Source organism: Dendronephthya gigantea, unplaced genomic scaffold (genome assembly GCF_004324835.1).
Source record: "Dendronephthya gigantea isolate DGI-Jeju-01 unplaced genomic scaffold, DenGig_1.0 000014F, whole genome shotgun sequence".
Classification (NCBI taxonomy): domain Eukaryota; kingdom Metazoa; phylum Cnidaria; class Anthozoa; order Malacalcyonacea; family Nephtheidae; genus Dendronephthya; species Dendronephthya gigantea.
The window spans coordinates 680,245-695,130 of NW_021163024.1; the positions used below are offsets into that span (position 1 = coordinate 680,245).

The 14,886-nt window shown below is 36.2% G+C and overlaps 1 protein-coding gene across 2 annotated transcripts; it reads left to right on the forward strand.

Moving 5' to 3' along the window:
* Window positions 1–1,313: 1,313 nt before the first annotated feature.
* Window positions 1,314–14,512, forward strand: LOC114519684. Of its 2 annotated transcripts, XM_028539854.1 has the most exons (13): window positions 1,314–1,621; window positions 6,672–6,723; window positions 7,627–7,667; window positions 7,786–7,837; window positions 8,598–8,732; window positions 9,276–9,358; window positions 9,716–9,781; window positions 10,021–10,090; window positions 10,296–10,355; window positions 11,004–11,060; window positions 11,250–11,303; window positions 11,477–11,614; window positions 13,145–14,512. In XM_028539854.1, exons 1-13 carry the CDS (start codon window positions 1,505–1,507, stop codon window positions 13,627–13,629), a joined length of 1,410 nt encoding a protein of 469 aa, XP_028395655.1. In that variant the 5' UTR covers window positions 1,314–1,504; the 3' UTR covers window positions 13,630–14,512. The 2 variants fall into 2 exon arrangements, with proteins under 2 accessions (XP_028395655.1, XP_028395656.1); XM_028539855.1 differs by lacking the exon at window positions 11,250–11,303.
* The last annotated feature ends 374 nt before the right edge of the window (window positions 14,513–14,886 follow it).

Below are 14,886 nucleotides of genomic sequence, written 5' to 3' on the forward strand. Positions count from 1 at the left end.
CGGAGCGCATGCCGCGAGGAGGTTAAAATAAACAGCATTACATATTTGAATAGCTGATATTACGTCAGGTGCTAACCTTGACCGTGGTCTGCTGTGAATCAGACTGTCTAAGCTTAGTGACAGAGCGCTATAACTTTTTTAATTTTCTAATTCAGGATTTCTATAATTACAACCCGGATGCGTGAGGAAATATACATTGGTAAACGGTCTTTTTAATCGCTGCAATTTAAGCATGGAATGCATTCGCGTCTTAGTCAACAAAAATGAATAAAATTTGCATTATTTCATACCTAAACTAAACTAAACGGTTCCTATCAGAGACTCCCTAAACCGGGTGAGGTTCAGGCCCAATCATGACACGCTTCAACTTCCAAACCATAATTTCTCAGCTAAGCCGTAAATGGAGTTTATTTAAATAGTCTAAAAAGGATTGCATAAATTTTGATAGGACAAGAGTAAAGCGGATTACACAGTGACTGCTCTCAGGAGAGGTTTTATTGACTGCCATGCATAGGCAGGCTGCCGTTCATGCAGTATAGTCTTTCGTCAAGAGTAAGGTCAGACCAGGAAAGTATTGAAGTATTCTAGTATATTAGCGCTAGAGTGGACATATGAAGCGAGTATCTTACTCCTTATATTCCTGCGATTAAAAAATAAACAGCTGAAAGCTTAGGGATAGGAACGCTAGTGATCTACAGTTTGCTTGTACTTGCCAAAAAATTGAAGCCTTTCAAGGTTTTAATGTCAGTGCAGGTTGAGTATTATAATAATGTCAGTAAATGTGTTTGCACAAGCGAGTAAACACTTAAAAAGCTGTCTTTTCAATAGACTTCCTCCATTTTGCATTTAACATGTTGGCGCCCATCGTGAGAAGAGCAGATGAGACCTTTTTTATCAGGCCAAAAACTGGCCATTTTATTAATAGCATTTTTTTGTATGTATTTGAGTATCAGTATCCTGCAGAGCTTGATATATACCTTATGCATGCATGCATGTATACAATTATAATCACTGATTCAGCTTTGACTCAGTTTTCAATTGCAAACTGATGGTTCCGCATTGTGTTAGAAATTATCATTTAATCATATCTTGTATCTTTTCCAGCTACAAATTAAAGCGTTGAAACATTGAAAATTTAATGCATATAAAGTTGTTATTTAGATCGTCGGGGGGAAACAAAAAATATATAGGAAAAATTCAAAAATATGCTTGCATTAATGGAAAAAGGTTGATATAAACATGATCTGACATGAATAGTTTACTGACATAGCATGCATTTTTCATGTTTAATCTCGTGAAATGTGACACTTTCGCAAACACCTTGTGGCATTTTGCTCGCTACTACAACTGGCGCTATGTTTATATCTGCTTGGGGAGATAAGAAATAACTTTCAATTCGAGCAGATGGACGCGTAGTTCGACAGAGGCAACTGATTTCATGCACAGACGCCATAATCTTTTCACGACCCTTCAGCTGGACGCGTTCACACAAGCGGAATATTAAATGTCTGCTATTTTGAATATTCGCCTGTTGGCGGTCTTGTGTTTGGTCTACGAGATCCGATCTGGAAGAACCTACTCGGAGAGCTACGATCGTTTATGTGAAACCATAAGTCAAAAGGTATGCCTTTGATAAATCTTTAAGTTCTGTGGCTTTTTAGTATTGGTAAATTTGATTTGTAAATCCAAACACAAAACTTACACACAATACTTCGGTTAGCGTCGTCGACGTCTGCTTAGAAGTTAGAATCATAACATTTAAAGCCTTATTATGTTGCATATTGAGCGTATAGAGTTTTAGCCAAGGTAATGCTACCCTTGCTTCGAATATGGTAAGACTTCAATAACTTTTTCCCGGTTTTGATATATCAGATGCATTTAACTTAGTTTCAGTTATTAAGCTATTGACATTTGACTTTACTGTTGAGCAAGGCGGCAAAAGCTTTGTCTGGTCACAAATTACAAGAAACGCATGACTTGATCCATATTTGATCGACAAAGTTACGAAATTTTGGCCTTATTGTTGTGTTTCTGTAAACTTGTGGATAAAATTTCCGAAAAACGTGCACGGGCTTGTAGTGGCCTATAGATAATGACCCAAAGATACGACTGTGTAAGCTGTAGGGGCACGTGCGCGTAAATTTATTTCTCAATGTCTCATTCTCGCCTTAGAATTTGAGATCAAAGTCCCCGTACAGCTACTCATAGATGGTATATTGTCCATACTGAGGGAATTTTAGATATTTAACCAGTCTTACCATTGATTGAGGAAAGGCTTATGCGACTACAACCTAACAGTAAAGAATGTAACCTCGGTGGCATACTCGAGGGTCGGTGAGCTTTCAAAAATACCAGCGGTATAAAGATACCATATTTTAGTGTTATAGGCTGCTGAGTAGTGGGATCTAGCTGTCAAATTTATCATATTTTAGACAGTCATATATCATTAGAGGCGTCAGTTCTAATATTTCTAGCTCTGTATCAACAAAGATGCAACATCTGATGGTAGCATGCAGTCAAACCTTGCATTGGTATTGACTCAGTTCGCTTTTTTATGTTATATCTTGACTCAAATTTCCGTCAAATCCTCTCCCAAAATATGTGATATGACATGCCACATGGTACTTATCAGATTTCAAAACTTCCTAAGAAAAGTCTCTTTATTTTCCGAGTATAAATATAACAGGGGGCTTAACCAATGCACCATGCAAAGGAACGCCGCGGACACGAAGTAGTACTGTTGTTATTTCCACAGTTTCAAAACAAGAATAAAAACTGTAAACTCCTTTTGGTAAACAAAGTCAGAATCGTGTGAAAAACTAATTAAAACTAGATTTGCTAACACTAGCGTCTGTGTTTATGTCACGCCCGCGTTGTATAGATTTAGTTGCTCTTAAATTTCCTAATATTTTACACATGTTCACCCATGCAACATGCACTTAGGTCATAGCACGCTGCTGCCACGCTGTTCGTCTCATTTCCCCTGTAAATATCATTTTTCACGTTTAATGTATTAATTTATTCATCTTTTTGTTGTTAAGTGAGCTGAACGATTTAATATTTGTCATGTTTAATTTCTTGCATCCTTCAATTTGTTGCATTCTTCAATCGTCAAGCGAAAATGTTGAGGCGCTGTTATACTATGCGAGTTTCCTTGCAATTTGCAATGCAATTCCACTCCTGAGGCATCTAAAGTTGACAAGTACGATTAAGAACAGATTTTTTACGGTCGATAACTTTTTCGATCTGAGCATTTTGCAAACATCCCTAAAAATATAATTGCAAAATTGCAAGTTGCAAGGAAAGTTGCATATGTATAAATATTTGTAATCAGTTTTGAATCTAAAACAACTCGTGTTTGAATCACGTATCACGCATGTGTTTGAAATGGCAATAGGTAGGAACGCGTTAATCTCTGTTGTTGAAATATAAGATTTAAATAGCTTTTTTATCTTATAAAAAATTTATCTCTTCAAGTAGTCAAAATAGACAATACATGCAGTACTTCAAATATCTTACTAAAAAAAATTCGGAGACACATTCCACGGAGACACTATAAAAAAACGCGTAAATTATAATTTTTAAGCTTAATTTTAATCCCATTTTGAAGATCCCGTGTTGGGCTTCCTGCTAAATCAACATCCACGAGACTGCATTTGCATTGGCATATTTAACAAATTTGCATTCGATATACAACTGAGTTGACTTTGCTTTTGGAAAATTTTGTGATTAGTGATAGGTGGTTTGTATGAACGAATGGGGAAGTAAATTCTAGTTTAATTTAAACAGTTTAAATAGTTTAAATTCTAGTCTAATTCATGCAGTATACCACCATTCCCACCAAAAGAGGCCGGCCACCTGATTTCATGATTGCCTGGCGCAATAAGAGGATTAAACTGACTGTTTGGATGAGCGTCTAAAGAAATGATTCAATTATTGGTCCATTCGTCTTTAAAAAGGAATGTTTGTATCCTGTGACAACATCACATCGCCCCCCAGATTAAACGACCAGGGATTACTTTCTCTGCAGTTATCTCAAGGGAAGGTTTTATACGCCACTCAATGATATCAACGGGACAGAAGCAGGCACGGCCGGCGCCATGAAATTGAACATTTGGGGGAGGGTGGGGGCTAAGATTTTAGTTTACTTTGTATGACAGAGCAAGGTTGGGCAATGCAAGAACGTTTGACTAATTAAACTTTTTTGATGTTTAAAAAAAGCTTAGTGGCTAAATTAGTCGAACGTAAGATTTACCAAGCATTACAGGGCTCAGGCACACGTCGTATTACCTTGAGTCAGGGTAGAGAATAATGCGATGTCTCTAGAAAAACACTTTTGTTTTTTGAGAAAAAGTGAGGGAGTAGTCAGAATGAAACACTAGAGTGATACATACGATGGAAGAAGGAACGTAATGTATGAAAGTACAGTACTGTCCAGGAATGACCTAACACTGCGGTTGCGGTTCGTTACGGTCGATCGATAGAAACCGCAGACGACCGCAAGCGAAAAAATACGATCGCGAATGTCGTTCGCTTCCGAACGGAATGTTATGAACGGTTGAGAACAACACAATAATCATATCGAAAACATCTTAAAATATGGCTGTCAGATCGAGTTAGGTCCAGGTTAAACCTCCGTCTCACCGCGGTTCGACGTCGGTTCAACCGCGATAAGACCGAAGTGTGACCTACAATCTTATGCAAAATTAACGAGACACTACATACTCCCGCACCCTGTTTCAATGTTGAGTAGTGATGGTTTTCACTATTCGAGGTGTTAGTCTTCATTACATGTTAAAATACAACATTGAGATAGGGGGAAGGGGGATCAACATTGAAAACTCATGGTGGCACATATTATATTGCATGGGATTGTAGGTTAAGCGCGGTTTTTGTTAGGTTATTTCTGGACAGTGCTGTATTTGTGTCGTTACCATGCAGAGGATAGTACATTCTCGTTGACTTCATAGTCGTTTTAAGAGGAGAAACACTAGAGCGGAGAACAGCTCCTTGTACCCGGGTTCGTATTGCTGGTGAATTGAAAAGAAGGGATAGGTCAAAAGACATGCACGCAGGTCATTCAGGTTTAATCTTCAGGTTTAATCCTCTATGAAAAATTGGGAGTGAAGAATTTTGTGCAGTATCTTGGGCATAAAAAAAGAGTGCAGCATATTCAGCCAGTATCATGTGCAGATTTGATATCTTGATATCGGATAGCGCTATCCACCGGAAAGTGATTTTTTTCAATCGCTTTAAAATCGCCCTTTGTTTGCTACTTTGATTAAATCTTAATATTCCTAAATCGAGGATTCTTTTTAATGATTTTTGGCTCCAAAGATGAAATTTTTTCGCTCTTCGAGCATTTTTAGAACGGTTGAAAAAATCACTATCCGGTGGATAGCGCTATTCTATTCGGCTTTCATACATCCTGCCCCTGATCGTTACGCGTCAACGATTCATAATTCAACTGATTCATAATGTTGTCGACACCACTGTTTCCGCTCCCTCTTTTAGCCGAGTTTTCCTGCCGTTTTATAATCGAACTGTGGAACGAGATTCGTATATCTTTGCAAATATGGCGGAGCATAAACTGTGTTAAAAAATACTGGTGTCATGCATTTAATCTTGATATCCGATACGTTTTGAATATTTAATTTCTTCTCAAAAGACCTAAGCACCAAAACAATACCTGTCTTCGTGTTTATTGATCAATTTCATGATTATACTGGTATGTCAATGTATGAGTCACGCAATCATTACAGACGAAGCGAACAGTACACCATTTGCGCATGCGCAGCCCGGTAGAGCTTCGTCTTCATGTTAATATATAGCAGCGTAAACCTAGAGAAGTGAATTTCCTTTGAGGCACTGTTACACGGAGCAACTTTTCATGCAACTTGCAATATCATTCTACTTTTCAGAGATACAAATTTGGCAACTACGACAACGCGTTAACTCCACGTTTCTTATACATGGCATTTTGAAGACTATAAACTTACATGCATGCAGCTATTTACATATCTTAAAAGTAGATTGTATTGCTAGTTGCAAGAAAAACTGCACCGTGTAACATGACACTGCGGAAATTGGTATAGACTTCGTCGTAATTCTCAATACTATAGACTTCAAATTTGGTGAGCAAAAAGATTTATAAATGCTCAACAAAATCTAACTTGCACAGAAGACTTGAAGCTTGCACACAGTAAAATTTAGGTACATTAAGTTCAAAACGAACTTACCGAGAACGTGGGCTATCAGCTAATTTCTTTATGCCCGTCTGCGTGGAAAAACAGCTTTCAAGAAATAACATCAATTGTTTGCGTGTGAAACAAAAAATGCCAATTCCGTATTTTACATTCTTTCGGATTAAGTTTTAAAATTATGGAACATAATAGAATAGAAATTAAATTTATATACCACTAAAATTTGAACAAATAATTAAAGTAAAAAATATAACGATTTGTTGCACATTTGATTTTAAAACCACACTAGCTTTATATATTCTCGGCCGTGAATTTCGAATTCGCTTTCCACCTGGCTATATCCTAGTTTAAAATTTTTCTATCTTGCAAGCGCTTCTTTACAATTTAAATTATCTCATGACTGCACATTGTACTAATAGGAAAAATTCTATAGTATGGTCATTCCACTGTTTTTGATATTCCATGCAGGCAACCAAACAAAGGTTAAAATTATGTGGAGAAAGCAGAAGCACTCTCAGAGGTAAATTTACCATGCACGCACATATTAACTGATTATTGACCGAGCTTGTGGTGTGCACTGCATGTGAAATATCGGTCTGATATCGGTACTGTATTTCGCAGTACAGATCGAACAAGCGAGGTCAATAATCTGTTTATTATATGGCTGAACTACATGAGACATCCCGGACACTGGTCCAGATACGGAGTATTCGGACGACGGTCCGGATATTGGTTTTTACGGACCTATAGCGGTGACCGCTCGACAACCAATCAGAATAGAAGATCTTGGCCAAGAATAGAAAAGCCATATAATAAACCTAATTATACAACATCTTTCCTGGAAAGTCGCTCCAGCTATACCGAGTATGCGTGTTTCATATTGAAGCCAGTTAAATGAAATTAATCAAACACAGTTGGAAAAAGAAAACAGTTACATTTTACAACAATTTGGCAAAACAATTTTCATATATTGAGTAATATTGTTGTGTTCTATTTATTTTTCGTACAACTAGCATTTTGCAACATTTTGCAAAACGATTTCAATATATTTACTATTATTGTTGTGTTCTATTTATTTTTCTTACTACTTACATTTTACAACATTTGGCAAAACAATATCCACATAGCTATATAGCTATATAGCTATATAGCTATATAGCTATATAGCTATATAGCTATATAGCTATATAGCTATATAGCTATATAGCTATATAGCTATATAGCTATATAGCTATATAGCTATATACCTATATACCTATATATCTATATACCTATATACCTATATACCTATATACCTATATACCTATATACCTATATACCTATATACCTATATACCTACATATATACCTATATACCTATATACCTACATAGCTTTCATGTACCCAATTCGATATATATGAAATAATTCTTATGACACCTTTAGAATTTAGAGTAAGAAGAGGTGTCAACACAACACAAAAAAGTGTAAGTCAAAGTTCATTTTATTAAGAAATTTACTTGAGAAATTTAAGAAATTTATTTATATGAGAATACTACTGTAAATACTAAATTTGCATATTTTTCACCCACTATTATTTTCTAGACACAAGCTGTGAAGCAAGTGACCTCAACTAAACGACCGTTGTCTTCATACCGTAAGTTGAAGATCTTGTATCTTATCAGAGAGTGTCTACTCTGTCTTCTAATAAAGTCATGGCTAACTGCATGTTATAAAAGGTTTTGTATCGCAATATGACTTTTGCCGCAAAGGGTTTATAACCGGTATATTCTAGTAGACAGAACAACCTGCAAGATAGTAAAGACGGTATACAATATATATAGTATCTAATAACATTCCACAATAACGAGGGAGCAAACTGGTAGCATCTGCAACAACTTTGCATTTATAATCTTGTATATAACAACTGCCTATAAAATGGGCAACAACACTTCTCGACACTTCTAGAAAAAGACCTTTGTCAGGAGAGTTAGTATGTCTAACTCATGTATAGTTACCAGGGAGAGCATTACGTTCAATACGCTGGCAAAGAGACGCGTGATTATAATATACAGATAAAATAGTCAACAATTAGGCATTTGTTTGTCAATACGGTTGGTGTAAATCAAACTTTACTCTTATAGAGATCTAATTGGATTTTTTACCCAGAAGGATCTCTCGAAATGTCAAGAAGTGTTTTCGTCTATTTTAAGCCGTTGTTATACCACATTTGATGCAAACATTAAAAAGATTTTTCAAAATCCATGTATTGGAAATGTATGATACAATACAATGCCATTTTTATACTACGGATATATAGTATGGAAACAGTATGCATGGGAGTCCTATACTATTGTTTATAAAAAACTTTCAGTGAAAGTTGTATTGGATAAAATCTTTTGCCAATACATTTAAAGGATGCCGCACGCCATGGCCAACGTCTACAAATGGATTCTTAATAAGTGCGGGGAGCCTTAACTGGACTGCGAAATGTACGGAAGAAAAGAATTCAAAAGCAGCGGATATCACCTGGGGAATACCGACACCTGAACGTACGTAAACAGCTGGGGCCAGGGGCTGGTTGTTCGAAAGGCGTTTAACTTAAACGTGGATAAGTTCAAAATGGAAAACTACATATTTATTGTACAACTAAGCTGAAATATTTTGATTGAAATATAGCTTAATTGTCAATGGAAGTACATATTTAATGCATACGATGCAGATTCAGTCATTCACAAGATGCATGAGAGTAATTTTAAACTTTGGCTTATCCACTGTTTAAGCTAAACGCCTTTCGAACAACCGACCTCAGTTATATAACATGGTAAAATTTTGATATAAAAGATCTAAATGCGTTATATATAATGATAACAATAAATATAGACAATAACATTTTCATTTATTATCGAATTGATTTAAAAAATTTTTTCGGCATTCGAATTTGGGAAAACCGCATAAAATTTAGCAACAATATAAGGATCAGCCATGATTAGAGGTCCGTTCCACAACTATAAGATCCGATGCCTTTTATTCCAAATAAATAAGAACTAATTTAAATGTAAATTTTACATTCAATGATTTAATCTTTATTGTAGCTGGGAGAGATGAGTGTACTGGCTATTATATTATCTGGGACACTGCTACCTGGGGCACTTTTTGCGATCAAATCGCAGATGAGGTATGCAATTATATATTGTAGACTTTTAATCCCGCGCTTTCGTTGTTGAATTAAATTTTACTAGCCTTTTCTGCGCATGCCCCGACGTTAGTCTTTAAGGTATGTTTGTTAATGAAAGACTTTAATATTTACGTGGTATACCAACAAACTAACATTAATATAGAGATTCACCATGCAAAATGACAAGAGTATATAATAATAACACATTAATAACCAGATTTCACTTTTTGTGACAGAAGTATTTGAAACGATCGCAACAGGAAACCCAGAACAATGTTAAAAGTCAAGTAGTGTCAGAGTGAATCATCATGCGGATGAAACCAGTGAATATACGAAAATTTTTATTCCTTTTTTTAGAATGTAACATCGTATATCATAGATGCGTCAAAAGGATGGGATGGCAAAGAAAAACTGGATATTTCGGTACGTAATAAAAATTATGCATAATGATTTTTCTGTTATATGATTCAGGGAAAGCCGCCTGCATTTTTGATGCTTCAAATGCGACTTGTATGCCAATGGCGTAGTTTGCTTGAGCGTAATAGTCGAAATCTTTTCGAGTATGTCCAAAAAACTCGCAATTTTTCTCTAAATGGGCGAAAAAATGAGGTTTACTAAACTCCCTTAATCTAAATTAATACACAGCCCATTATATTTTTCAGGTATTACCACTGCCAATGTCTAAAGGAGGAACGTTTACTCATCGTACATTCGAGCCTCCAAGCTGCTCAGGTTTCTGATCTCTGACATTTTGCTTTAATAAGATCTTCTGTAAAGACGGCATATTTGGTCATTTTAATAACTACGTCCCCAATCAGTTGATACGCGTTTTATTACATGGTTGAATGCTGCCACTGTCTTCATAGATAGTTCTCAGTTTACTTTTTCAGACGTCCGTCTTTAACTAATAATATTCTTTCATTTTTTGTATTGGTAGATCCACCCTTCAACAATTACACCAATACAACAAAAACAAATCCAACAGAGAGCAATAAAGGTACGAGTCAGGTGAAAACACAGTTCATTTGTATAGAGCTTTTGTCATGGAGGAATAAACAGCTAAATTTAAAGCTAAAACAGCCCACAAGTATATGTAGTAACACTGACCGCAATGTATGAAACTGGACAAACATACTTCAGGGTTACCTCCTTAGGTCCAGAGTTTCCCTTTTGCATCAAAGAGAATGATCATAGTCTAGCCTCTCATCTCTTATATTTATTGTGATCGGCACATTTCAAGTAGGGCATGAAAATGGCGACAAATGCCAATTGACATGGCTCGCGAAATGAATTCCTCACAAATATTATGAGTGTCGAGAGAAACCTGGCGACAATTGTGCATGCCTCGCGAGATATTTCGCTTAACTAGTGATAGTGCACAACTGTCGAGTGCAGGGTCGTGGCTAGGGGGGGGGGGGCTATGTGTGCATATTCATATATTCGTCTTATGTCCGACCATTGTGCCCAACTGATTTCTTTTGTTTGCTATTGTTTTTTACGGTGGTACAAACATGAATATATGAACATAACCCCTCCCATGCAATTAAGCTTCTAGCAACGGCCCTGCTCGTGTGCTACAATCCTATCACCTGTAAAAACAATAATAACATAATATCTGTTAGGTTTTTAATTTTGTTTTGACCAGGCACATCTACAGACAAAGACATGAAGTCGGAAACAAATTCAGCAAAAACCACTCACGGTATGAATATTCAAATTTAACCTTCAGCTGACGTTAGAACATGAGGTAATGATCGAGGCACCTTGGCAAAACTCGACAAAAATAGCCACTGAAATAGCCATCAACTCAACACATGGTTACCTACTGTGTCTGCCGTGTGTAAACACAATTATACTTTTAATAACTGTTTTCAATTTTTATTGTATTCAGTGACTATCAAAAACGAGGTACCGCGACGTGACAAAAAAAACAACGCTTCTGATAGTAAGAATAATTTGAACACTCACAAAATATAAATACTGACTACGCCAAATACTTATATGGATGAAACCTGTTGAGAGCGAAAACCAACTGATAATACTATGCAAATAAACGAGTTTTAAACTACTGCTAGCGTCAAATTCTTTTTTAATTATCATTGGCCTTATTTTTTATAGAGCCTGTTGTGAATAAACTGGTTTTCTCGATTGTTATTACTTGTATTGCTATCGCCATTCTCGTCCTTCTTCTTCTATTTTACAAAAGAAGATCAAGTGTTAATAAGATCATACGTTCGTATGAGACCCACGATAAAGGTAAGATGCTTAATGTCATTTACAAATAACGTTGATTATTCTCATGTGCTTCGCAGAAAAGATTCCAAAGTTTCCCGTCTTTAAAAAGTCAGTATTTTATTAGTTGTACTTTGAGGATGTGCAATCAGGATTAGAATTTAAATTGCCCTCAGGCAGAGAGTTGTCTGGTTGTTTCGCATGTACCTGGAAACTCTAGGTTGCTAAGGTTTTTGAAATCTGTTTCACAATATCGTTCGTCGTCATTGCTCAGGTTTGCCCCAGCAAATCATCGCAATTTAACAATCGTACGGTTTTTTTAAAACTTTTTACATCAGCGTCCACGCGCATGCCGTCCATCCACGTGTTCATGGCTTGATTGTGTCGTTGATCCATGATATTTCTTGTCGAAATAAATGTCTTTTGTTTTTTTATACAATGGATGTATTGAACAAACGAAATAGCTAAATCTTCAGAAGCAATCACTGTGCGTTTGACAGAGCTACCATTTTATAATTAACCTATTCACAATAATCAGCATGTGATATTTTTTAGCACGTAGTGAAAAATTTATAATATAATTATATTTAATTTAAAACTATATAATTATATATAATTTTGACACTGCAACGAAAGTTTGCAGTTGTGTTTATTTTAGCATGTTCTTTCCAGCGGAAATAATTGTTATAACTATAAATCATTATTATTCGTTCATTGCGTTTACGTTTAACTGTACTCGTGTGCTGTAACTGTATGCGTCTTTGACTCTCGTAACTGTATGCGTCTTTGACTCTCGTAACTGTATGCGTCTTTGACTCTCGTATAACTGTATGCGTCTTTGACTCTCGTAACTGTATGCGTCTTTGACTCTCGTAACTGTATGCGTCATTGACTCTCGTAACGGTATGCGTCTTTGTCTCTCGTATAACTGTATGCGTCTTTGACTCTCGTAACGGTATGCGTCTTTGACTCTCGTAACTGTATGCGTCTTTGACTCTCGTAACTGTATGCGTCTTTGACTCACGTAACTGTATGCGTCTTTGACTCTCGTAACTGTATGCGTCTTTGTCTCTCGTAACTGTATGCGTCTTTGACTCTCGTAACTGTATGCGTCTTTGACTCTCGTAACTGTATGCGTCTTTGACTCTCGTAACTGTATGCGTCTTTGACTCTCGTAACTGTATGCGTCTTTGACTCTCGTAACTGTATGCGTCTTTGACTCTCGTATAACTGTATGCGTCTTTGACTCTCGTAACTGTATGCGTCTTTGTCTCTCGTAACTGTATGCGTCTTTGACTCTCGTAACTGTATGCGTCTTTGACTCTCGTAACTGTATGCGTCTTTGACTCTCGTAACTGTATGCGTCTTTGACTCTCGTAACTGTATGCGTCTTTGACTCTCGTATAACTGTATGCGTCTTTGACTCTCGTAACTGTATGCGTCTTTGACTCTCGTAACTGTATGCGTCTTTGACTCTCGTAACTGAATGCGTCTTTGACTCTCGTAACTGTATGCGTCTTTGACTATTGTAACTGTATGCGTCTTTGACACTAGGTGCTCCACACTATGTTTCCTACCACATGGACAACAAAAGTGAAATAAAAAATTTGGCGAGATGGCTTAAAACTAAGAAGATTAACGCGGTGATAGATATTCTCTTCACCAAAACTAACCCACAAGCATGGAGTGAAGCGCGTTTACTGGAGGCTGAAAAGATTATCATCGTTATCACCTCAGAATATTTAAAAGTGTGTAACTTATTCCACTCAGAGAAAAATCAGAAAGAGAAGTTATCATATAATGATCAACGCTGCTCTAATGAAATATCACTGATAAGGAATAAACTGGGAGAAAATTGTTTGGCCTCGGATAAATTCGTTGGAATACTCGTTGGAACCAAGAAGAAAGATTTGCCACACTGGATGTTGCAATTAAATTGTTTCGAATATAAGAATGGGTCGCTGGATGAAGAGATTTTAGGAAAACTCAAGCCTTGCACTTACTATAATAGTGGAGTGATGGAAATCAGTGTCGACTAATCAATCACTCTCCCTAAGAACAGTCTTCATGTACATATCATGACGGTTATCAGAAAATTGGTCCATCACATGTTACTTATCGAGAGTTTATGAAATAATCTTCTGGTGGATCCATTTGTATATTTTTTTGACCGTTGTCAGCACAAATCAGGACAAACTTCGATTACGAACATTACTTTATTGAACCAGTAACCTTTAGAGTAATGCAAACAATTGCGGTTGTAGCTTCAAAAGTCATGGAAAACATTGCATCCATTCGGTGTGTGTATATATTCAATCATATGTGTGTATATATTCAATCTTACAAATTTGATTACTATGTTTAGGTTAATGATTATCCATGCAAGACTAACGCCTGTATTTTAAAAACTTACTCACATTCAAAATCGTTGAGTGGGACTGTGGGAGATTTCAACTTTTCAAAACGTTTGCATGGCAATATTTTCACTCTAATATACGAGCTTCATTTTTAGTGTTTCACGTTAGATCTTTGATCAGTAATAAAAATTCAGTGTGAGTGTGAGTGGGCTTTTTGAATACAGGTGTTATTGGTTAGTTCAACAGTGGTGAAGTAGCGGTACAGTCAAAATGAATTGGTACAGAACAGTTAAACGATGCTTGATATCAATTTCCAAACAATGTTTAAGAACACAAATCTACCAATGGAATGATTTTAAAAGCCTTTAAGCTAATATTTCTCTAAATCAGTAAATATGTGCGATTATATTTTGATTGTATACTGACGCTAAATCCACCACAGTAATTCAGTAAAATTTCTGTATTTCTATGTATATTTATGACAAAAAAGAGTTAAGAATTGTAATTTTGACCAAGGTACTTGCCTGGCATTGTGCCTCTCTATTACCTAGTAAATTTATTATAAATACACTTCAGTTTTTAACACTTGTAACTGGTCGGTCGAACGGAAAGAACGAGTTAAGATTGTTTTGAGACCTCATCTTAATTATATTTCCAGAATAATCAACTATATTCGGTATACCGAATTATGCCAAATATTGCAATTTCATTTGCAAAAAGGGATGCGATTTGATTCATTTTGAAATAACTGATATGTATTTCCTGCAATCTAATAACCTGATTAGTTTTTAGCAGAGTAATTCCAGCCCAAGAGAAAGGACTTTCAATAAAATTAGTGTTTTGCTCTAGAAGTAAAAATTAACCCTGAATCAACGTAATTCAGTCATGGGCCAGAAACAAACGCTTGAAAGAGAGGATGTGTGTAACTCGGTCAGCGGA